Below are 15,428 nucleotides of genomic sequence, written 5' to 3'. Positions count from 1 at the left end.
TACTTTTGAGAATGACTCCTTTTCATTTTTGAGGCCAACTATTTAGACCATTGATAGAGATATGCTTGATACCTGAGTTTGGGGTATTTTTCAGGCTTTTTTTCATAAGGTTTGAAAAGTGAATGTAGCACAAGAATTGCCTTTGTGTGGTCCTGAATCTGCGTACTGCTATAACATTGTACAGATATGTAGAACATTAAATTTCCTATCTGTTGGTATAAATAAAAGTGGCCTGAGAAATAGACACTGCTAAATGCTGTCCCCAAATATGCATTTAAAAAAACCAGAAGATTTCTCTGCTTTTTATGATGTACCAATACAATTTTTTATAATTTGGCATCTTTATGTAAAGTGTGAGCAAAGAAAATACAACTTGGCATCTGAACGACATGAGTTTATATGAAATTAATTTTGTGCTTATGTATAACGTTACACGCTCAACATAAAAAATTACCCACAATAAATGTCAAAAATGGATTTCCTTCATGATGTCAAATGTCGACAGAGAGGTTATGTGCATGTAAAGATAAAGAGGCATAACTTCACTTTGCTAAATTAGTTCAATGTAACTCAAATCGCATGGAAAGAATTAGCTGTGGATACGAACACTATATTTTGTTTACGATGAACCAAACTATTCCAATGCAAAGTTCCCCAATGTAGTTTCACAATTTATAAGGGGAGATGTCAATGTACCACATGAGAAAGCATTTAATAGCAATTTGGATGGCCCTTTTCAATATTATATGTAAGTCGGTTCTTTGATTCCTATATTCTGCTGTTTGTGCAGATGTATTTTGACTTATTTTGCATCGTTATTAACAGAGTAACAGCCACACCTTCAAATGTAATGAAATTACTAAAAGTAATTGATAATTTCCATTAATTGTATTAAAGGTCTCAACTGCTATGGCAGAATTCACCACGCTTCAAACAAAACATTAAATTTAAAGCCAAAAAATCAAACATAATTAAAGCACAGTTATCACTTATTCATGATATATAAAATGCATTGCTGATTACGAAAAAAATATATATTATGGAATTATAAGCATATAATCGCAAATCGAAAGTGCTATATATTGTACTTGGGTTTACCTCCCTCAAAACAAAGCAGCCACAATACCAAACCCAGTCAGAGCTGGTTGGTGTGCACAAAGCCTTCTCATTGGCCACTGGTTCATTTTGTACGCTTAGCTGGCTCTTTGTTTAAGCCGACAGGTGTTAATTTCAAATTATATGTGGTCAGTGATTGAAGTCGTGCATTGCATATTGTCATTAGAAGACAGGCAGTCAGACATATAGGCATCAATAAACCAGTCACTGAGTTTTTGCTGTGACAGAGTCTGCTCATGAAAGTCAACATTTTTTTTTTCTTAAGTAACAAGTAGATTATTTACTTGTTTGTGTACACAACCAAGATTAAACTACTGCTCACAACCTCATACTGCGGGCAGGCATACTGTTTCAAGCTCCGTGAACCTATCCACGGCGCGTTATGAGCACAGTGCAGCATACCTGTTGAACCACTTTTTCCCCCAGCACTGGGGGGAAATTAGTGAATTGTTTGAACTCGGATATCGCAGGCTTTTTTCTGTTGCCTTATTTTTCTCAACTTTATAGGCTGAATTGGCATTTTTGATGATTTGTTTCGGTAAGTACATACAGAAAGGTATCAGAATCTGCAAAGTTGTGTTTCATGTTGCATGAGACCTTTAAGGGTTTTACCATTGAAATAGTGTCCTGAATATATCAACAATTTTATGTTTTTAAGTGTGTATCTTATTGTGAGCAGCACACACACCTATTTGGTATCAATTGTATTTGAAAAGTGTTATTTCACAGCACCCGAATATTCATTGAATATTCATCCATGATATAAATTGTCTTTGTTTATGATTATGTAACTATTTTTCTTCAACAGCATACAATGAGGGGTGCAAAAAGATTGTTTTTGGTAGGGACTATTAGAATCTAGATCATGTGAAGTTTGTCCAAATTAAGACATTACCTGGTTTATATACATGTATATTCAAACCATTTTTTTAAAAAATATTGTTTGTGTTGGGTATCCTTCAATCCCAACTGATTATATTATCAAAAACAATGATTATGAATCAAAAACATTTGCCAATCAGTATTGATAACTGAACATTCAGTGAACAAGACAATTCCTTAAAATATGTGTTTATACATTTAAAAAAATTTATAAATCATTTTCATTAATATTATCAATTTTACTTGTAAGGTTGAATTAAATCACTGTTTATTAAAAGGTTGAATTAAATCGCTGTTTATTAACCTGTTCGTGTGAACTGCAATATTAGTCTCAACATACTGAATATTGTTCATCACAGGAATTAAAGCATGTGTTGCAGCAATGGCTATGTGTGATCTAACACTTGTGATGTACTGAACTAAATGTGTCAATTTCCAATGTAAATATTATTTAAACAAAGAATAACTTTCGAAGGATATAAACTCATACCCTATATCCACGTATGATATGATGTTGAACAGACTGAATGTAGATACTGAAATTAGTTTCATGAAAAAGTATCTGAACAATGCGCAAAATATACATCTTAATACTGAAAGTGTAATGATATGGTGATTGTGTCTACTATTGTCCAACCAACCTTCACCTCAAAGAAATTGCCTAATACCTAATAATAATTGCCTAATGTGCAACAGTGTTGAAATATGACATCACTACCGACAACTGATTTCTTACAAAATGGTGTTTGCTGGCAACAGTACACAGGATTTTGCAAGGACTCTTCTCTTGATTCAGGGATTGTTTGTACATAGCTTTAAAATGTAAGTAATCAGAATCATTCTGACTCTCTGTGTATTGTTATATGTATGTATAGTTTACATTGTTAATAAGAGAGGAAGCAAGAAATTACCATTGTTCAGCATGATTTTGCATCAGTATGGCGTCACACTGGACAGAAACTTTGCCTTTGGTACTGTTGTATCCAGCTAGTTGTGAAAGTGAAGGACTGCTGTTATCTGAATGGTTGGTTAAAGTTAAAGGATAAATAAACCCCAAGATTTATGGCAGATGACACTTTTCATATTAGAATACTTGACAATGGTAACTTTTGTTTGATTTCTGGTGGGAATTGTTTGCATATTTAGGAAATAGTGAGGATGTGTCTCTTTGTTGTTAGTTAACACATATCCTGCTACAGTAGAGACATGTTTCAGGTATAAACAGCATCTGGCTTTAAGTGTTTAGCTGCATGTTAACTGAAACAAAACACCAGCAGTGAGATCATGTGTTTGTTTTCAGAAGTATGCAAAGAAGGTCACGTCATCAAGTGATAAACGTAAGTATTACAATGTAATTTGGATATTAATACCAGAAACTAAAGTTCAGTTAGGAGATAAACATTCCTGCTGTTATTGAGTATTGAAGCACGGGAATTCATTTGGAACTGACAGCGTTTCCACAGCTGACACAATACTTTTGTGTGTGATATTTCGACATGTCAATACGCAGTGAATGGTCTTGCAATTTTGGGGAAGCAAATACCACTCAATCATGTTTTTCAACCAGACTACAGAATATTAAAAACAAACCCAAAAACGTGAGAATGGTCACTGAATGAGACTCAGCCTTATAACAAGTAATGAAGGTTGTTCTTGATAAAAATACATGATCTGCACCTTTACCATAAAAAAAAGGAGTTTACAGCTGTGAAAGCAACTATGGAAAGTTTCCCCTCTCCAAATCCAAGCGATGTAAATGTGATTATTCTTGACTAAACTAATGCCATCCAAAAATAATAATAATATATTATAATAATGCCTTTATAGAGCACCTAATATCCACCTGAGAGATGCTCATTGGTGCAGTGACAGTATTAGGGAAGGAAATAGTCAACACAGCTATTTCCATAAAGGCAGAGATTTAAGTTTCTTTCAATGATGTATTCCTGATTTCCTTTAAAAGAGAGTTCCACATTTCAAGGCTGGCAAAGTAGGTTTAGTGATATGTGTTTGGTGAGGAGAGAGTCAGAGGAGGATGATAGACCTTGGTTGGGTACATACATGGAGATGAGTTGTTTTAGATTGTCAGTTTACAGGTGATAAGACAATACATCACACGAGTCAGTACTGAGATAGTAGCAGGCTCTAATGATGGAAGTGATGTGTGCATCCATGGACATGTTGGAAATGAGAACGATACCCACGTGCGCACGCAGCCCCTAGAATGTATGTACGAAGAAAGTGACCCTTCTCTTTCAGTTCCTTAGTCTAACTATACACCTCTAACCTTGCTGTTTGAAGACTTCATGGAAACATTCTCACTGCTTTCCATAGTTGCTTTTACAGCTATATTTCTTGTGGATGTGATTGTGGACCAGGCCAATTATTCGAAAAGGTTCACATTTTTCTGAATTTTTCCTCTGACGAATCAACTGGAGGTTTTATGTTTTTATGTTTACACTTTTACTTGCCTTTAGGTTCTAGATTTTGTAACAACTGGATTTTTACATTGCAGGTCAAACGGACTGCCGTGTATCAGGCTTGTTGAAGAGTTCCAAGAATGTCAGACAGACAAATCTTAAAGAAATGTTTTGCATGTATGCTTTCAAGAAGTAGATGTGAAGAATGCATATGCAGTTGACATGTAGAACAGCACGGTATCAGAAATCTGGTGTTATCAAACATGCTACCTACTGTGCTAGCCATGTGTAAGAATAGAGGATGAATACTAGCATACTAATGTATCAGATACAAATATATGGTGATGAATTTTGTATGTACACATATAATGTGTGTCAATAAACTTTTTACGTCTGTATTGAAAGTGTTTATGCCAACTCACACATGCGAAAGTTCTATGGTTATACATCATGGGATAGTTGGCATTCACAATCCTGATGGCCAGAACACAACTCGAAACACTTTTGAGACAGATCTTGAAGTGGTCCCTTTTGCTATTTACAGATTTTTGTCATTGTTGTTTTTCTTGATTTTCATGGAAATAATTCAGACTTAGTCTAACATCAGAACATCAAGTAACTGTCAGGCGGTTTGTCCTTTCAAATATGTGAGGGTGGGGATTATGTCATCTTCTGATAACTCTTGTTTCAAAACAATGGCATTCTTTTCAAACAACCTTGATTTCCCACATCAGATGTAACTACCCCTGACCTGAAATGTAGAACTGCATAGTTTTGAATGAATTATTGCAACGTTTCTGTTGGTTTATTGTGTAAGTATTTCAAGTTCTGTGACTGTCTCTAGACAGAATTCTACAGAAGCTTTTATTCAAAATGAAATTTAATACTTCTTTTATCACAATCATAATACTTGTTTTTAGAGCCTTGGTATGTAGAAATTTAGACTCCCAAGATACTACATACCAGAATATGAATACCAGAATCTCAATACCGTATGCTGTGATACAATTTATTTGCCAATACTCAACCCTACTGACAAGTAACCTGAATGACATTACCCGCGATTAATGAAAAATAAATTGGAGTTGCTTTAAACAACCAAACATGGATGACAACCAGGGGTGGGTAAGCATTGTTTTGCATGCAATTTAGCCACCTTAAAAATGGATACCTTTGTTCATAAGTTCATAATGGCATAAATATTATATACATTCATTTTTCTGTGTAAATGTCTTGATACAATGTTTCAGTGGAATTCAATTACAGCAGTGGTAAAATGAAATTAATTCAGTTCAGACCTTCAGTTTCTTCAGTTGGGGGCAAAAACATCGATTTAATGCAACATTGCATCAATACATGCAAACTTTATTAATTTAATTTCATATTCTGATCTTTCATATGTTTTTCAGAAGTATATGGTACCTTCTGTACACCTTCAGACTACCAGATACCTACCAACCATATTGTTTAGTGTTACCTTAACTCTAACCCTAAACTTACCTTCCACCATCTTAGAAAGAAAGTATCTGGTTCTCTGTTGTCTTTCCGGGAGTTGCACTTAGGGCTCATAGTATGAAAGAAATGCAATGTTGATTTTTAGACATGTTTGGCATGGTAGTGTACCTTTGAATGCCAATGGACCATATATATCCTCATAATACTGGACTTTTTGCTGCTAGAAGCGCAAAAATAGTCCCATGCCCCATTACTCGCCAGCTATGAGTGAATAGTTTGCCTTCAAGCTCCACACAAATACAAATCAAGTAATTCATTTTCAACACTGTTACAGAGATAAATATGTTTGTTTTGTGCATCAAATGGACACAAGAAACAGTCACACTAAGTATTAGAATATTTTGCATACGAATGGGAATGTAAAGCAGGCCCACCACTGTTGAAAGAAGTGACAAGTTTCTTTGCCTGTGACAAGAGTCATCAGAAGATGACATATCCCTCCAGCCCCCGACATATTTGAATGGACGCATCATCTGACAGTTACTTAATGTCTTTTTAGAAACGAAGCCCATCCATTTGAATTGTTTGAATTGTTTCCATGGCAACCAGGAAAAATAAATATGGCAAAACTTTATAAATAGCAAATGGCATGACTTTTTGAGTTTTGCAGAAAAATATTGAACAGTTGTTGAGTTCTGCTCTGGAAACAGTCACAAAATGGAGGGATGGGCTCTAAGTCCAAAAAGTTTCGAAGGAAACCGAGAAAATAATAAATCACAAAAACCTGTAAATCGCAAAAGGCACCAATTTAGGTTGTGACTGACATATTATATCTACCAAGTATTGCAGAACAATATTGAACGGTTTTTGAGATCTGCTCCGGAAACGAAGTCCATCCCTCCATTTTGAGACTAACTATATCTGCCAAGTTTTGCAGAAAAATGTTGAACATTTTTTGAGATGTGCTCCGTAAATGAAACCCATCCCTCCATTTAAGGAAACAGATAAAATGATAAATCACAAAAACCTGTAAAGAGCAAAAGGCACCACATTGGGGTCTGCCACATATATCTACCAAGCTTTGCTGACAGATATTAGGAACTTTTTGAGATGTGCTCCGGACACACGTCTCACTTTTCAGACAAAGTCCAAATCACTCCCATGGAAACTGAGACACTAAGAAATCACAAAAACCTGTAAATAGCAAAAGGCACCATTTTAGCTTCTGATTGGTATATCTGCCAACTTTTGCACAAAAATAAAGAACGGATTTTGAGTTCTGCTCCAGAAACGAAGCCCATCCCTACATTTTGAGACCAAGTCCGAAATGTTTCCATTGAAACTGAGAAAATAATATATCACAAAAACCTGTAAATAGCAAAAAGGCACCACTTTAGGTTCTGATTGACATATCTACCAAGTTTTGCAGGAAAATATTGAACGTTTTTGGGGGGTTCAGCTCTGGAAACGAAGCCCTCCCCACCATTAGACTAACACCAAAATGTTCTGTGGAAAAACAAAAAAAATAAAAATGCCTAACTCTGTAAATAGCAAAAGGCACAACTATAGGTTGAGATTATTATACCGGTATCTATCAAGTTTGGTCTAAAAATAATGAACGGTTTCTGAGTTATGCTCTGGAAACAAAATGATTACAGATGGACGGGTGGACGGACAGACGAGGCGTTGACTATATCGCTCCACATAACATGTGGAGGTACAAACACTTGAATTTTTTGTATTCCCTGCCTGAATACCAAGATGTCCCTAGAAACTCTGGATCTTAATATGGGAGTGAGTGAATGTTGCTTACAGCTCCAGTTTGTTTTTTTGGGGGGTGAGTGAAAACTGACAATATTCAACTTACATCTTGACATGTCAGCTTTAAGTGTGAGGAATGTCCAGAAACACACAAGCATTACAATCCACACCTCTGGATTACAGTAAAAGGCAATCAGATACCGAACAGGAATAACTTGGGTCTGTTCTTGGGATGAGTTAGAATCCCATTCTTGTCCACATACACTGTGACCTGCTACAGTCAGCCCTGGTTAGGGACGGAAATGTTTGCAACCAAAGAAGTAGAGTTGTGCACTCAATATCACGTATCATTAAGCTGGTGAACACATCATCTCAACACAGTCTCACAGGCATGGAAAAATTAAATATGGCCAGCCAACTACACCTTACTTCAACAAAACCAAATCAAAACCAGATAGAGGTATGTCATTTACTTCTCATTCTGTGACATCTGTGCAACCATGGAGGGAAACTATATCACAAGGCATCTAGTCAAAATTAAGAGATGCATACGATGGATAATATTTTAGTAAATGTAAAAGGAATTTCCGATATACCAGAACTTGCATGAAATATCTTTATGTTACATCAAAATAAACTGAATTTAATCTAGTTAGGCAGAGATGTTGATTGATGATGAAATAAATGATGTATAAAATCCATACAATTCTTAAATACAGTTCCTGCTGGGATTTATTTCATGATTCATAGTATCTAAACATCTGTGTAGGAAAAGCATATGTTAACAGCTATAGTGAGCTAACCCTTGGACGGTGAATTGAATTACTGACTGGCAGGTATAGATGGTACCGACAGGAAACCTGAATTTCAGATTATGCCTGAAATGTCTGAGTGATAATCACAGAAGGAAAGATAGATCCATAATGACCAAGTTTAAAGTCAATACAAAGCAGCATGGGTGGAATATAACACAAGTACAGCACAAACAGCTTCCACTATTGTGTCGGTGGAACGCCACATCCATATCAGTTGTCACTCAATTAACAATACTCCAGCTGCATAACTAACAGATGAGTCACTGTCACTTATGCATTCACTTGACTGCGCATACTTCAAAAATTTCATGTTCAGGTTGTATCCATTTCCATTTCTTTGCACAGTCTCTATTGCCTGAAATGAAGAAAACAAATGTCTTCATAAACTAAGCAGCAATAAAATGTGTGATCTGAGTAAGTTAAGATTTTAAGTCACACAAGGTTACAGGACTCCAAAAGAATTGAAATACAGTAACTGACACCCCATTGCTAACATTTTATAGTAATACAATGGCATGAACTTGTACAGAATCATAATAGAAAGAAATACAATTACATAATTCTTTACCACTACTGACTTTCACATCCTCTGACTGACACCATGAGATGGATCCCAGTGGCTTATCTATTGAAATAGGCACCTATATCTCCAGTTCTTCAAAATATACCACAACACTCAAGTCACTGATATATGGGATTTGGAGGAACAGAGGATCATTGGGTATACTGCTGAACTGGAGGCAAATAGCAACATATTGAAAACTTTGTCATTGCTTAGGCCCCAATCACAAGTCCTACACAACAGGTGACTGAAGATCATGAAACATGATATCGATGAGTATTTCCCCTAAACATTCTTCAAAATAAATACATAAACAAAATGTCCAATCAGTTGCCTGTAAAGATACCTTTTTCAGTCCAGGCCAAGATCATCAATGGCAAATAGGCATGACTGAGGCCTGTTTGCACTGAATACATGTATGTCGATTCATTGTGACAGTTTGGTGTAAGTGTCTCGGAAAGAATGGTGATTACCATGACAGATGACATACAATCAGCATGTTTTGGTGCGTGGTGTAAGCTTCAAGATCACATATACTCCAGGGAGGTGCAAATTCATAAATCACTCATTGGTATTGTTATAAAGGAAACCCCGCCATTAAAACTACTCATTTCCATCTTTAATTACCTTCAGTCAACCTTTTTGACAACAGTGCACAATTCTCAGCCGCAAACGAAATTTCAACCAATCAGAGTGGTGTGTCTCAGTGACGTAATATGAAGCATAGACATGAGGGTCTATGCAGAATTCATCTACATTTCAGTGGCTAAACTATTTCCTTTACAGGTTTGCATCAATCTAAGTAAACTTAGTCTTAGTGTATTTCGTTACACTCCAACACTGAGTCTAACAAAACCTAGTAGAAGGCCGCATCAGGTAACCTTTGAGCGACCAATGATGGTCCAATCAAACACGAGACGGCTAAATAGATTTAATCAATCAGACAGCGGCTACTATTCAGGGATCGTAGAGACTTTCAAAATATTCAGGGCACTGACACAGATCTCTCCACAAACAAAAATCTGCATATAACACATTATTTGACCTGCGGTATATACGCTTCGGGGTTTCTGTTGACATGGTTACCATTAGCTAATATTTCCACAAGATGACATCCTTGAATATTGCCCAAAACTGCAACTGCAACTCACCGTCTTCATGGTTGTATGTATGCCGTGTGCATCACCCGGAAGAGAGACGTCTGCTAAATAGCATTCGGAATCGTTCGGGTAAGAACCTTTTCGAGATAAAAAGTTCAAAAGGTATGTGCGAATGTGCACTTTCGCGATTTGGTAAGCTGTCTTCTGATTGGTCAATCTCAATGGTTACCTGACGCGAGCTCCCATAAGGTTTTGTTAGACTCAGTAGTGGAGTGTAACGAAAAGTACTGAGGATAAGTTTACTTAGATTGAGGTTTGTACAAACCTGAAATTGCGACTGCTGATGTGTAAAATGAAAGGTGTATGTTCTCACAATCTACTATCATTTAGTTTTGTCTCCTGCTTCGATTAGTTTCTCAGTTACAACCCTTGTTTTCATAGACGATTCCGTCAAAATCACTTGGTGTCGGTAGGTTGTAATCCGTGTTAGGTGGTATAAACCCATACGATATTTGTCATCATTCACTAATCAGTGTTTACGCCACTTAGATTACCCAACAAAGGTCCCCATTTGGCATTTCTTGCATCTGGATCGATCAAAGGATTAACCAATAACACGCTGATTGACTAATTACTTTTAAGCGGATGTAAATGGGGATTTGTCAAAAGGTAGTGTTTATGTATGTGCATTTACTAATGCATACTGAATACACTCTGTCTTATCTGTGTCTATGTAATAACAAAACCCTTCTTTCAAAAGATTAACCGCCAATACATTGATTGATTGCTCATTACTGGCTAACTATATTACGGACATTATGCTTTTAGTTGCCAGGTGTTCTATCTTTGGTGACCAATGAGACTAAATAGCCTGACATTGCTCCTATAACTTTAACTTGTTTTAATTTTAATATTTGCATTTTGTTTTTATTAAGTTGTCATAGCTTTCAACAGAATCATTGTTTCGTTGTGAAGAGTAATGATACAGACAACATTCACTAGGGCGTGCGTGCGAATTATGATTCATATAGGCAAACTATAAAATATCTAGATATTACATTCCTATTATACATTCGCAGATTCGTTTCAAAATGCATACAAGTATGATTATAAAGTAATTAGGATTATGAGACCAAATATAAGGACGTATATTGACAGGTGTCTACATACTGGTGAGTGAACGTTACAAACCAACTGAAGAAACTTATCGCACAGTGTTTTCACTTCAGCCCCGACCTCGCTTAGGTTATGTTACAGGTTGTGTCATGCAAAATCCTTTTGGTCATGATTCAAATACGTATTTCACTACCAGTAGAAAGTAGTTTTGAATTTTTAAGTTGATGAAAACAAACCACAATCTCATTAATTCAAATGGACTGTAGTCCGTGACTTCACGATTTTCAAAAATGGCGGCACCCTGTCTGAGGATAAACGCTATACAATTTAAAATGGACTTAACGATTTAAAAAAATGGCGGCGCCCTGTCTGAGGATAAATGCTATTTAAGTTTGTTTTCACCAACTTAAATAATCAAAATTACTTTCTTCTGATAGCTACCTATGTATTTGAATGATGGACAATAGGATTTTGCATGACGTTGCTTTTAACATAAGAATTTCACTCTTGGAAGCGAGACAGGGGTCAATATAATATTACTTACAATTATAATGTCACTTCGACCACAACCACGCTTCAGAGAAAGATATTGTTATGTTCACACACAATAATTTTGTCAGCAGTGTGTAGTAAGTAGTCTTGATTCTATAATTCGATGAAAACAAATCTCAATAGCATTTTGAATCCTGGAAGTGAAGTATGGAGCCAACCATCCGTTTTAGTAGATACCACAGGTTTCCACAACCCTCGTTTCGCACACACAAACATCCCATTTGGAGCAACCTACAGGGTCTGGTGGAAATCTGTGCATAGTGACACCATCACCCGACCACAATGAGCAATTGACGGCAACACAACAATTTGGCATGTCTTTGTTGACGTCGAGAAATTAGCAAAATGATGAGCTTCCTACACATTTTCGATACAACTGAAAATCGTTCCTTCTATGACGTCATTGCAGGGCTCTGGCGACAGAGTTACGTAACTTGTCTGTGGTTCCGTTGGTGGGCGAGACTCAAGTACGCACCTTTTCGGCATCTTTTAATCGTTCAGTATGCATTAACCACAAGTTTTTTAAGAATGAGTTTGGTGTTCCGCTTACGGCTAACCACAAGCGTTTCATATGTAATGGTTAAAAGAGTACTAAAAAATTGAGTTCAGTCGTCCTTTCACATATTGTACCCACCAAAGTATAGATTTGAATACTAACATGCACAAAGCTCCACAAAGTTCTGATGATGGTGCTTCACATCTTTCCCTAAATGAAAAAGAGATTTAAAAAAATACTTACATTGAGAAGAACTCCAATCGGGTGACGACCACAAATTGTATTTTGATATTCTGCAAGGTACTGGGTAAATTTAGCTGGTTGCATACTTTCAATGATGTCCATTCCCTGTTGAAGGAAGAAAAAGTGAGTGAGTGAGTGAGTATACTCAGCAATATTCCTGCTATATCACTCATGTAGTGGTGATCTGTAAATATTCCAGCCTGGTTTGTAAATATTCAAGACAATCCAGTGATCAACAACATGAACATTGATCTACACAAATGGGATGTGATGACATTTGGCAGCCAAGACAGTGAGTCTGATCACCTGACCCCGATTGTCAAGCATGGGTAACTAAAAATCAATTCTAACCCAGATGTTCAGGAGTGAGGTTTATTATGAGAGACAAAAAATGAAACATGATGCTTAAAAAATAAACCCATGTTTTTAAATTACAAAAACATAAAGAACAACTCACCTTGGGCCCTGTAGCATTATATTAAAATTTAAATAGTTTGGATATTTAAATACTTACCTTACCATAAGTCTTATGCATATTACCTCAAGCTCCGCTAAACAAGATCAGACAGTCGCTGATTCCCCAAGAAGGGGAAAACGTAAAAGTATTATGTTAACAATAAACCCACAAAAGTGCAGCAAAAACACCCCTGCATGAACAATAGGCACGCCCAATTATGCTAAACAGCTGAGGGAGACAAACCAAAATGGCTGCCTCCCCCACTGCAAGTGCCACCTGCGAAAAAACCAACAAATATAACAGCCATAGAGAGAAAAAACACTGCTGAAATATGGAATATATAAGAGAAGAGAGCCAAGAGACTAGCAAACTTCCCAGATACCTGTATAAACAAGGAAGAACAACATGGAAAACCCCCACATCAAAAGAACAACATGAGGTAGCCAGGTAAGTGAAAAACCTTCATCTTTACCCTTGAATATAAGGAATAAGAACCACATCTACCTCAGAAAAAAGTGACTAACATTCATTCACCCAAGACAGGTGGTCTGAAAAACAAACCAACGACACGTCCTCACTCAAGGACGCTTGAAGTAAAAGTGAATTTTGGATGGCCCGCGCTTGCGCGTGTACGGAGATCACATCACTTCCGTGCCTATACATTCGTTGTTACATGAGGTAGCCATTCGTGGGAATGGCAAATCAACGACTGTCTGATCTCGTTTAGCGGAGCTTGAGGTAATATGCAAAAGACCTATGGTAAGGCAAGTTAAAAATTATGAATTTCTTATCATCAAAAACTGACAGAAACCAATCCTCGATCCCACTGCTCAAGAGAGTGATTAAGAAAGAGATACTTTACTACTGGTATATCTATTTTGATTACTCGAATAGTGATTTTTACCTGTATCTAAATGAAAGCCGGTTCAAAATGCCCCAAGCTTTAGAAGCTACAAATCAGTTAAAAAGCCAAATGGAATTGACAAGCAATTGGAGTGTGCTGTCAAGAAAGGCTTTTGTTCAGAAAACTGGCAGAACACAAGGTTATGATGTATTGTAAAGTTACACTCTCACATGTCCTTGTGTGTTCCAGGTCTCCTGGGGCCACTGTTCTGTTCTCTTTTCATTATGAAACCATCCAATTGCTCCCACAAATGTCAAATCATGAAGTGAAAATCCAACTATGCCTTAAGCTGATGTCACACCCACACACAGGAGTGTGCGCTCACACTCAGACTAACTGCTTTTGCACATCTTGTCATGTATTCAGAAACTGCAACTTAACAATGAGAAAAAGCATTTCAAGTCTCACTTTCAGTGGTTTCTGGGGTACAAACATGACATGGCTTTCTTGGCTTTCAGTCATTTCAGCACAAAATGTCTGTGCAATGGCTTAATGTGAGGGTGAAAGCATATAATCAAAACCTAGCTGGAGCTTGTGTCAGGTAACCTATGACCGTCCAATCAAACACGAAGAGGCCCCACAGAATTAACCAATCAGACAACAGCTACTGTTTAGGGTTGGGTGGGACTTGGCTAGTAACTGACACTGATCCTGCAATAAACGAAAATCCGCACAAGCTAATATTTCCGCAAGCTGACATCCTTGAATATTGACAAAAACGCTATTTTCAGCAACTGTTTACTCACTGCTGACAGTATTGTAACATGCTCCGTGTGCCTTACCCAGTCATATGGAAAATACCATTTGGAATTATTCAGGTACAAATCTTTCTGACGTTAAAGTTCAAAAGGTATGTGCGAATGTCCACTTTCGCGATTTGGTAAGGTGTGTTCTGATTGGTCATTCTCAAAGGTTACCTGACCCGACCTCCTGCTAGGTTTTGTTAGACTCAGCAGTGGAGTGTAATGAAAAGTTCTGAGGCTAAGTTTATTTAGACTGCAAAAATGTCAATGTGTTCAATTTTGGTGTTATTTGTTAACGGTTGGTTTGTAGCTAATGTTGCCCTTGATAGTGATAAGGTTGTAAAGGAATACAAGAAACACGGTAACATAGACTTACAAGAGAAGAAACACAATGGCAGCAAATTTACTAGTCAATTATTGATCTTACCATTCTGTCAAGAGCAGCTATTGATTGACAAATTTTTCCACAGCTTTTGTCAACGTAGGTATAATGAAATCTTCGTCCTGCAAGTAATTAAACACATGTAAAGAAAAAGTTACATACAAAGTAAACACACTTGGATTACATAACTGTCATAATATTTCTTCTGTCCTAGACTCTCACATGTCCTTACATGTTGCTAGTACTTGCAATAGCACAGACCCTTAGCTTTCAGAAGTCATTATCATTCCTTTGCAATGTCCTAACGCTGACTTCATTCTGTGGAATGCATTCCTACAACCCCATACCTCCAAATTCAAACCTGACAGATGACACAAACTACAGTCCATTTGAGTCAGAAACGGATGAATTGCAAATTTTATCA

The 15,428-nt window shown here is 36.8% G+C and overlaps 2 protein-coding genes across 4 annotated transcripts in view; one reads left to right on the top strand and one right to left on the bottom strand.

The window, feature by feature from the left end:
* The window catches only part of LOC137294598 (exonuclease 1-like), an 86,774-nt gene extending 81,958 nt beyond the window's left edge, over window positions 1-4,816 (top strand). For all 3 annotated transcript variants that reach the window (XM_067825649.1, XM_067825651.1, XM_067825652.1), the window contains exons 12-13: window positions 3,299-3,335; window positions 4,514-4,816. In XM_067825649.1, the coding sequence (XP_067681750.1) occupies window positions 3,299-3,335; window positions 4,514-4,614 (138 nt within the window). In that variant the 3' untranslated portion in view covers window positions 4,615-4,816. The remainder of the gene's footprint in view (window positions 1-3,298; window positions 3,336-4,513) is intronic.
* A 3,273-nt stretch (window positions 4,817-8,089) lies between these two features.
* LOC137294597 (protein MEMO1-like) overlaps window positions 8,090-15,428 on the bottom strand; it is a 53,905-nt gene continuing 46,566 nt past the window's right edge. Inside the window, exons 7-9 of the mRNA XM_067825648.1 lie at window positions 15,050-15,126; window positions 12,519-12,623; window positions 8,090-8,804 (exon numbers count right to left, since the gene is read on the bottom strand). Of these exons, the coding sequence (XP_067681749.1) occupies window positions 8,667-8,804; window positions 12,519-12,623; window positions 15,050-15,126 (320 nt within the window). The 3' untranslated portion in view covers window positions 8,090-8,666. The remainder of the gene's footprint in view (window positions 8,805-12,518; window positions 12,624-15,049; window positions 15,127-15,428) is intronic.

This window comes from Haliotis asinina, chromosome 8, assembly GCF_037392515.1.
Source record: "Haliotis asinina isolate JCU_RB_2024 chromosome 8, JCU_Hal_asi_v2, whole genome shotgun sequence".
In the NCBI taxonomy this organism is placed as follows: Eukaryota; Metazoa; Mollusca; class Gastropoda; order Lepetellida; family Haliotidae; genus Haliotis; species Haliotis asinina.
The sequence above is the reverse complement of the archived record's forward strand: the minus strand, read 5'-3'. Positions and strand labels throughout refer to the sequence as shown.